This window comes from Limanda limanda, chromosome 19 (genome assembly GCF_963576545.1).
Source record: "Limanda limanda chromosome 19, fLimLim1.1, whole genome shotgun sequence".
Taxonomy (NCBI): Eukaryota; Metazoa; Chordata; class Actinopteri; order Pleuronectiformes; family Pleuronectidae; genus Limanda; species Limanda limanda.
The window spans coordinates 12,008,210-12,018,465 of record NC_083654.1 but is presented as its reverse complement, the minus strand read 5'-3'; the positions used below and the strand labels follow the sequence as shown (position 1 = coordinate 12,018,465).

The 10,256-nt window shown below is 45.1% G+C and overlaps 1 protein-coding gene across 1 annotated transcript; it reads left to right on the top strand.

The window, feature by feature from the left end:
- The first annotated feature begins 2,250 nt into the window (after window positions 1-2,250).
- nkain1 (sodium/potassium transporting ATPase interacting 1) lies at window positions 2,251-7,584 on the top strand. The gene is made up of 7 exons (XM_061093160.1): window positions 2,251-2,304; window positions 3,332-3,469; window positions 3,573-3,653; window positions 4,352-4,549; window positions 4,781-4,841; window positions 6,250-6,331; window positions 7,514-7,584. The coding sequence occupies exons 1-7, from the start codon at window positions 2,251-2,253 to the stop codon at window positions 7,521-7,523; spliced, it is 624 nt and encodes a 207-aa protein (XP_060949143.1). The 3' UTR covers window positions 7,524-7,584.
- The last annotated feature ends 2,672 nt before the right edge of the window (window positions 7,585-10,256 follow it).

The window sequence follows — 10,256 nt, the reverse complement described above, 5'->3', positions numbered from 1 at the left end:
AGGAGGTGAGTAGCAGAGTTTGATTAAACATGGCTGTTAATAGTGTGTGCAGGGACGGCCCTGTAATGTTGGCACCCTAGGCGAGATTTCAAATTGGCGCCCCTCAACATACACACACAAACTGTCATGCATCCACAATAACTTTTGGACTCTATACAGATGGACACATAGTTCCTCACAGGAGTCAGCAGGCTGTTTGTCCTAGTGGGTAGAGAGGTCATTCCTCAACAGGAAGGTCGCAGGTTCGTTCCCCAATCTTTCTTATCTTCGTGCCGGCAATATACTGAACTCTTAAAATTGCCAGGATTTCAATCACCTATTAATTGCAAAATATATTACACTATGTAAATTTAAATAAATACTAAAAAAAAAAAAAATAATAAAATTAAATTAAATTGAATGAATAAAAATTAAAATTAAAATTAAATTAAATTAAAAAAATTAAAATAAAAAAAAACTCTGTTGCTGCGCAATGGGCTTCTGCACAGGATGTGCTCAGTAGGTTTCTGCGCATGATGTGCGCAATGGGCTTCTGCGCAGGATGTGCGCTCGCAGTTTTTGTTTTTTTTAAATTTAATTTAATTTAATTTTTTTGCTTTTAAATTGACATATTATTAGATATTGTGCAATGAATAGGTGGTTGAAGTCCTGCCAACACGACAACCTGCCAAACTTACCCATGAGTTCGGACCCAGCTCCTGTGTCCACTGGTGTCCTGCTCCACCCATGGCAGCGTAGTGGCGTGGGGCTGGCTCATCCCTGCGGCCCAGGGAGGGCATTTCTCCGCGCTGGTTCAGGGGTAAATGCTGTGGTCTTCACAGGTGACTGACCTACGCAAGCCTGTAGCCGCCCCCCACCCCCCACAGGAGATTATGTGCTTGTGTGTGTGTGTGGCCGCGGCGCATCCCGGTTCTTCCCGGCATTACGCTGCCGGTGCGAACATGGGCGAGGAAATGAGGCGGACCGCTTTTCGCGGCGCTTCTACCTCCGGTGCGTCCCCGGGTTAGAGGATGATGGTGTGACGTTAATATATTGTTTTACATTGCATGTGTCACGTCATGATAATTCAATCTCTTGTGCCGCCCTCTCGGCTTCTTTCACCCTAGGCAACCGCCTCTGTCGCCTGCACCAGGAGCCGCCCCTGGGTGTGTGTTCCTCTGGATGTGACCGCGGGCTGTGAGGACGAGCATCCCCGCGGGCAGCGCTCCCTCCTCGGTCTGTGTCTCCGGAGGTGATGGTGTAAGGAGGCGGTAACAGACTTTATTATTTTCGGCTGAACCTCCTCCTCCTCCTCCTCCTCCTCCTCCTCCTCCTCCTCCTCCTCCTCCTCCTCCTCCTCCTCCTCCTCCTCCTCCTCCTCCTCCTCCTCCTCCTCCTCCTCCTCCTCCTCCTCGACTCATCTGTTTCTTTTGTGCTCCTTTCTGAGCTTCTCCTCGAGGGGGTCGCGGTGACTGAGAGCCCCCACCCCCTGTCTCTCTCTCTCTCTCTCCCTCTCTCTCTCTCTCTCCCCCTCTGCCTCTCCCCCCAGCTCCTCCTGCGCCCGCCCCGGCACCGATTGTTGACAAAAGACGCAGCTACACGGAGCCCAGGACCCAGCGCCCGGTACCGGTGAGCAGATCCGTCCGATAACTTGACTTCTTCCCCCGAGCAGCTCGAGGAGGAGAAGCTCCGGCGGTGGTGAGGGGGGGGACGACTCCTCCTGCTCCCAGGAAACCGCGAGTCACCACGGGCTGCTTTGTGTCGGCGACGGGTCGCGTGTAGCCGGAGCGTTAGCAGGAGTAGCACTGCGGGGTCGCTCCCTACCTCCCCCCCACCGCCCCCCCACCCCCCTGTGATCCGCTATCATATGATGCTCAGTTCTGCCTGTGGCCCGGGGCCCATTGTGACAGCTTTCCGTCTCTTTGTGTCTTTGTGTGTGTCCCCTCTCCGGAAGGTGTGGCCGAGGTGATTCGGTGTTCGGTGGTGGTCGGACCGCAGCGGGCCGGTGTGAAGTGCCCCCCCACCCCACCCCCCCAACACACATTCACCACTAACGACTGGTATTTACCGACAAAACCAGCGGCCAACATGGGCCACTCATTGTGAGCTAAGAGGAGGAGGAGGAGGAGGAGCAGGAGGCAGCGGCCTTGGGCAGGTCTATCCAGCCGGGAATGGTGTGAGCTGAGACGGCCAGGCAGTCTGGATCTGACCGGGGACCCGTCCTTCCCCCGGAGCCTCCGCGGCTCCAAGCCGCGTCCTGAGCCCTCCAAGATGGGGAAGTGCGACGGGAGATGCACGATGCTGGTGATATGTTCACTACAACTGGTGAGTGTGTGTTTATCTGTGTGTATTTGTGTGTGTGTGTGTTAATGAGTATGTGTATGTGTGTTTATCTGTGTGTATGTTTGTGTGTGTGTGTGTGTTAATGTGTATGTGTATGTGTGTTTATCTGTGTATGTTCGTAAGTGTGTGTGTGTATGTGTGCGTGTGTGTGTGTGTTTATCTGGGTGATTGTGTCAGAGCAGCCTCTTCTCACTCAACATGCAGATATAATTAGAGCATCGTGCTCCACAGCCGCACATTGTAATCACACATTTTTGTAGTGTCACAGTGAAAAAGCTCTGAGCTGCAGCTGCTGGGTGCCATGCCACATTACAGACCAGAATGTGTGCGTGTGTGTGTGTGTGTGTGTGTGTGTGTGTGTGTGTGTGTGTGTGTGTGTTTGAAGCTGAGGGAGCAGGGCAGGGGGGCGCTTTGGTGACGGGGTGGTCCTCATGTCTGTAGTGAGAGAGAGAGAGGGGTGATGGCCTCAGTCTGAGTGTTGTGCTCAGGAGGGACAGGGAGGCCCTGCTCCCCATCTGGTTTCCATTCTGGAGTTAAACTTAGCTGCTCCTTGTGTCCACAAATAGCTTGAGACGATTCCTCTAAAATGTAATAAGTGTGTAATATGAGACAGTATCATCTATTGGTGTAATGAGGCTGATGCAGCAGCAGCAGCAGTGTGAGCAGTGCTTGTGCAGGCTATTGTTTGTCGGGCCTGATGGGTTGTGTGTGTGCAGCAGGGGGATTCGGCCCTTAGATGCTCATTAGTTTGGGGGAGCTTTTAGGGGTTGCTCCTCTTTTACTGTCACTGGACTGGCTGGTGCTCCAGGCAGTTACCATGGAAACAACTGCGGCAGACCTGTGTGTGTGTCGCTGTCACTGTCTGTGTGTGTGTGTGTTGTGTTGTGTGTGTATTTGCATATATCCACATTTGTGGGTGTTTGGTGTATATGTGGATATTCCTCTAACGTGAGTGTGTGTTTATGCGACTCCCCCCTCCCCCCCCTCCTTCTCACTCCCTGACCCCCAGGTGGCCGCCCTTCAGAGGCAGGTGTTTGATTTCCTGGGTTACCAGTGGGCTCCCATCTTGGCCAACTTCCTGCACATCATGGCCATCATCCTGGGCATGTTCGGCACCGTGCAGTTTCGCTTCAGATACCTCATCTTTGTGAGTACACCCGTCACCTTCTGATGAGGTCACAGCGTCTGTTTACTTGGCTGTGTGTGTAGCTGCTGTCATACAGAGACTAACCTCAGCGTCTGCTTGGCAGTATGCAGTATGGCTCGTCCTCTGGGTGGGCTGGAACTCCTTCATCATCTGTTTCTACCTGGAGGTCGGAAATCTGTCTCAGGTGAGTCCTGTGTGTGCTTGGACATTTGCCAGAGACATTAGAGAAAGATTAATTGCCAATTATTTTGATAATTACTGTATAAACAATGCTGGTTTGGCTATTCACCTCTTACTAACATGCTATATCTATTAAGTAGTTACTAAATCAATAAGCAAAACGATAGAACATTAATCTGCAACTTTTTAATTATCAGTTTATTTTAAAAATGCCAAAAATTCCACTGGAGACATCCTCCTTTCAATCTGTGAGCTAAGCTTCTCTTAGGTTCTGCAGTAACTAACTTAATATCATTGGGGTTTATCTTTAGGTTAGACACATTAACAGTTGTCATCTTGTTAATTTTTCAATAATCAAAGCCCTTTTTAGATAATAATAATAATCAGTGGATTAATTGATAAAACATTGTCTGCTGTTGCCCAAATTTGCAGTACCTTCAGAGGCCCAAAGATATAGAATAATTAAGAAATTTATATGAAAGAGGTTCATATAAAAATTCTTATTAGCCCAGTAAAGCTGCTGCCTTGAGCTGACCACCAAGTCCCTAGGCTGGGAACATCTGGAAGTCATGTAGCATGCAATATTGTCAAATATTCTTTGTATCCAGCTTCCCAGATACAAATTGCGATGAGTATTTTCCGATAGCTTCTGACACTGTCCTCTTCTTTTATGAACATGTGTACATATGTATGGGTGTTCAGGACAGGGACTTCCTCATGACGTTCAACACATCTCTCCATCGTTCGTGGTGGATGGAGCACGGTCCTGGTTGCCTGGTAACGCCAGTCCTAGACTCTCGCATGGCCCCTGATGACCACCATGTCATCACCGTCTCCGGGTGTCTCCTTGACTACCAGTACATCGAGGTGTTGAGTTCTGCCTTTCAGATCTTGTTGGCTGTACGTATCCGACACACACACTCCTACAAATAATCATACAGTCTCTTTCTTTTACATTCAGTTGGCATTACACAGACAAACACACATATAGGTATTTTTTTGTTTTATTTTGCTGACCCCTAAACTGTTTGTTTCAACATTCTCTGTGAAATACTGAGGAGACACTGTTAAGTCAGCAGTGACTCAGCCGATGCAACAACACTCATCTTGTTTCTGACATCTCTCTCACAGCTCTTTGGCTTCGTGTACGCCTGCTACGTGAGCAAAGTCTTCCAGGACGACGAGGACAGCTGTGAGTGCTTTTGTCTTCTCCCCTAAAAGCTTGTTGATCTTCCTCCAGCGCCTTGTTCCGCCGATCTGGTTTTACTTTTTGTCACACTGCGGAAAGACCTTTTAGTGGGAGCGAGGAACGTTGATGTGAGCGCTGTTAGCTCGCTGTTTTCTCCTGCCTGACTCATGCTGAGTGATATCACAGCGGAGGATTCCCTATGGGTGATCTCAGCGCTCCATCTGCGGAGAGTATTAGAGTGTGTCTGCTGGAATATTCCCACCATCAGAGTGTCCGTCTGTCTGCGGGACGAGGGCCTGTCTATTTGCATTTGGGTGTGCCATCTGTGGGTCTGAATGGTTTTACCTTCTCGCGTGTCTCTCGTGACTGGTTTACCTTCACTGAGTAAAAGGAAATTAAGTCCTGCAGCTACAATATGAAACCATATGTTTGATTTTCTGTAAAAGCAAAGGACATGCTGTGTCAGTGATCTTTTCCAATCACGCCGTGTCAGTGATTATATGCATGTCGTAACACAGTGATGATAATGAAATCACAGTGACATGCAAATCATTACTTTCTATTGATTCCTTACTAATATATTCTGACTGACGCTGGGATTTTTTTAACAGTGTGGATAGTTAAGAGTTTAAAATATCCCATAGTATGATAATCTGTTTTTTAGTAATAACATAATATAACCAATATTTTTTGATCACTTAGACTTTTGACCGACATGTGAACAGGGAGGGATTTTTTACAAATGAAGAAATGACACTAAACCAACATCGGTGTTGTTTGATGGACAAACTGTGTAATGTAAATATACATTTCTTGCTATTTATAAGTCGATATATATATATACAAATACCAGATACTAGTTTATTGGCAATTAGCTTATAATGAACAATATATCAGTCTGGGTGATGTAATTTTTACTGGCACTATATTTACTGCATTTCATGTATTAAAATATTATGTTGAGTTTCTGTTGCTCCCTTAATTTAAATTGCAATAATACAAATCAAAGATAAAAATGAAGATGTTAGAGCTTGGGTTTTCTTTTTCCACCCATCCCTAACTTATTGTCTAAATCTCTGCTGAAGTCGAACATCGAGCAGTGTTTTCATTGTCAGCTGGCAACTCTTGTGTTTGTTCCTCTGAATCGATTGAGAAAGATTAGACCAATGTATCCGTGACACAGAGGCGGCGAGAATGATGATGTATCGGTGCGTCTCTGCAGGTTCTGGTGCCAGAGTGGGTTTACAGTGTTATAGCAGTGTATTGAAAGCATTGTGATGCCATCTGAGGCCGTGATAGATTTCCATGTCAAAATAAAATCTGATCTCGAAATGCAAAACTTTACAAAAAAAAAACGAATTTACGAGAAAATTGAATGATCTCATCCTTCTCTTTCTTTCTTATTTTAAAGTTGATTTCATCGGTGGCTTTGACTCTTACGGATACCAGCCTCCTCAGAAGTCCTCTCATCTGCAACTGCAGCCACTGTACACGTGAGTTATTAATTCAGAGATTTCTTCTCCTTCTTTTTGAGCTTATTGTGGCCTGTTTCTCTTTCAAGGGGCACTCCAGTAATTTAGTATCACAGCTCCATATTGTAAGGGGACTCACAAGTGAAAGGTTAATTTTTTTTAATCGTCAAAATTCATGACAGAAAATTCTGACCTTTTAATCTATAGTTTGAATGAAGCTACAGAACGCTAGAGATTTACATAGATCTTCACTTCATTTTAATCCCACACCCTCACTTTGTCACGCAGACTTCTGTTTAACTATCTCCAGAGGCGTCTCCCTCTCCTCCATATGTGCAGAAATCACTCTAAAATACCATAGATACAAACACTGCCATTTTGTGCATTAATGACATTTAAACTAGTTTTTATGGAACCAAACTTACTGGAAAAGATAACACTTCAACAAACAGTGGTGTGATAAGATACCTAAAATAACAGAAACCGTTTATGAGAAAAAAATATTTTACCCACACATTATAGTATAGTGTCAACTTTGTAGTTTGGTCCATGTCCCATACATTAACATGAGGGAGGCTGAATTTCATGACCTATACTGCAGCCAGCCACCAGGTGGGGAGCTGACATGTCGTCCATCTTTATATATATATTTTTTTTTTAACAATATATTTATTGAGTTTTACATATAAGAAACATACATTCAAACATTTATAAACATACAAACGTTTATGAACACCCCCAACCCACAGTCAAACACTCAGGGTAAAGAAAAGGAGGCAGAAATTAAATAACTTAAATAAGATTAAATAAAATAATTTAAAAAAAAATACATATATAAAAATATAAGAATAAATAGTAAGTTAGTAGTTAAAGTAAATAAAGACATAATTATACAAATACAATTAAATTAAATTAAATTAAATTCCAATCAATCAAATCAAAAGCCTAGATAAAATAACGTTCTCTTATTCATATTATTAGTTAGTTACAATTAATATTCATCCTATTAGGTGCTGATATTTTATTCTGTTTCCATCTTTATATATTTCAAATTGCATTCATAGGATGAGTAGTCAAGTAATGAGTAAACTGTAAAATTGGTGGAGTGTCCTTGTTTGTACAGTTACATCAAAGTGTAATATACTTTAACACTGACATCTGACAATATGAACCCCCGTAATCTCTTCCCCTTCTGTATCACAGGGCTGGTTAACCGTCGGTAGCACCCCCCTCAGGCCAAAACCCCGGCGGCGTCACTGTGGATGGGAAGTGGCAGTGGCCCTGATTACACTCACTCTGTGTGTCACAGTTTACCCGAGCAATGGACTTAACCCACCCCCCCCCCCCCCCCGAGGGAGAGGCGTCGTGTGCGTGTGTGCATGTGTGCTTGTGTCTGAAACGGAGAACTACAGCCCTGATTAGAATGTACAGAGCTCAGGGAAGAACCAGCACGCCAGGTGGTCTGATAAGATGAATGGAAAAGCAGAAGGAGGAGGAGGGGAAAGGGGGGGGGGGGATACAGAGAACAAGAGCTGGGGACACCTCCGTCAAATCACAGAGGACACGCTTCACTAAACTGCCAGCTCTCAACACTCCCACAAGTGTGTTTGTGTGTGTGTGTGACTGTGTAACTCCACAGAACTAGCAGATGCTTTGTGGTCGCACCCTGGACTCTAACCACTCAGTGCCGTTGTGAATTTTCTTCTTTTTTTTTTTTGGAGTTCTTGTGTATGACTGCGTGTGTGTGTGTGTGTGTGTGTGCGTGCGGGTGGGCGGGGTGGGGGTGGGGACGTAGGTGGGGTCACATAATAAAAAGAGGCACAGCTTGTACCTGTTGTCGTTTTAGAATGTGGTGATGTCAAATTAGAGCAGTCTTTACGAGTCCCGCTCCCAAAGCCATCTTCCCTCACTCACCTGCCGTTAAAAAAGACCCCGGTGGACATTTGAGACTTTTACGTTACAGGTCAGGCCCGTCGAGGTCATAAAGCAGAGCTGCTGGAGCGGAGGAGGAGGAACTGCCTAGAGGATCACGCTGTCTGTACTTAAGAAGATTTTATTATTGTGAAAAAAACACCCGTGAAAAGACCAAATGCAACAGCTTGTGTATCATCCCACAAACCTATTCTGTTGTGGAGATCTTGACCTCTGTAAGTCATGGAATATAAGTTTTAAAAACGACCTAAATCATATAGACTCTAGTTTTAAGACAGTAAATAGTGTCTTTGCTGGGGACTGTTGTCAGCTGCCTATGTGGTCATCTAGTGAGTATTTACAGAGTACTTGGGATTGTCTCGAAATAAACTACATCGCCCAGTTTCATTGTGATGAAGGAAAGTGTCACCCAGTGCAACACTGTGGCTCGCTGATGTGTTTTTAATAGTTTTGGACAACAATAGGAGACTATGGAAAAAATGCAAAGGCTATTCCAGGCTTTGTCTACGCTCGTTTGAAGGATCCACAAATTGCAGATTTTGGTCTTTTTACTGGATTTGTTTACAATAAGAAATAAAAGACGGGTCCGTTACATTTCTGGGGAAACTACAGAAATGTAATGTAAGACAAATGACCAGTTTGAGTTGAGTTTTCAGGAGGATAAATTCTTTACCTGTGCGGCTGTCGACTGTAGCGGTGCAGATGGCTTTGGGATCAGGCATTAGTGTGTCTATGGGGGGGAGGGGGATACTGTGCATGTAAATAACCAGCCAATGATTGTTTTGTTGGTTCAATTTAGAGAAAAAAATGAAGGGGGGGGGGTACATTAACAAGGGGTTGGGACTGGGGGAGAGGGGTACACATATCAAAGTTTTCGCTCACACCTGTTTCTCTCGTCCTCTCACTGCCCCTCCGCAGCTTAGCCCGGCACCATCACACACGCACACACACACCACACACTACACAATCTGCCCCTGCCGCTCAGTCACTGGGGCAATAATGACGACCACTGGTTTAATGAAAAACTCACGATCACGCACGTCGACATGCTTCCCTCCGAGTAGTTACGGTACCTGGGATGGGGGAGAGGACGAGGTGAAGAGAGGCAGGTATGAGGTGAAGACCTTATTGGGTGTATAAGGTGAAGTTTGAAATAATAAAAAAGTACACTTTCTACATTAAAGCCGACTCCTGTTTTCATCTGTAGACACATATTTTTCTCCCTTAGGCGCTTTGTGTTTATTAAACTGAGTGTTTTCCTTCCCTGTTTTGATCACATTAATATCGGGATTGTGAGGCACTGATCTTTTTCTTTTTTATTCCAGAGGAGGTAAGTAGATTATAGAAATGATGCAGTGATGATATTGTATAATGAGGATTTGATTTGTCAGCACTTAACACAAAACTAATGTATGAGCTTATAAACATAATATACACCCTCCAGGGTATTTACTGGACTATACAAGTATGATTAGCAGCCTGACCTGTGTCATGCTCATCATCCATACATATTATTATCACCATACCCATAATCTACTGTATCCACATTGCGTCATCCACACCGCGACTCAGGACGTGTCTCTGGAGGTCTGTCCCCGGGGACACGTCTCCAGAGCCGCTGCAGGTGTCTCTGAGGTCCGGGCCCCTCGTCTCCTCGCACCCTCACCTCCCGGAGGAGAGGCAGCAGCAGCAGCGTCACACCTGCTGGTCGTGTGGTGCAGCACGTTGCCATGGCTACCGAGCACCACGTTACCGTAGAGACCCCGGGACATTGTGTCCAGTCTGTCCACTGTCTCCGTTCAATAAAGGACAACGATATCATCTGAGTGATTTCCTACAGGCAGACACTTTTATTTATATTCTGATAGTTGTGCAGCAGGTTTATTTATTTGTAGTTTTTTTTTTGCAGTTCCGCAAAAAATGAAAATGCTGTTTTTTTTCTCCATTGACAAACAAGTGGTCGGGATGTAAATAAAACTGAATAAATAAACACAAACCGACAGGCACATAACAA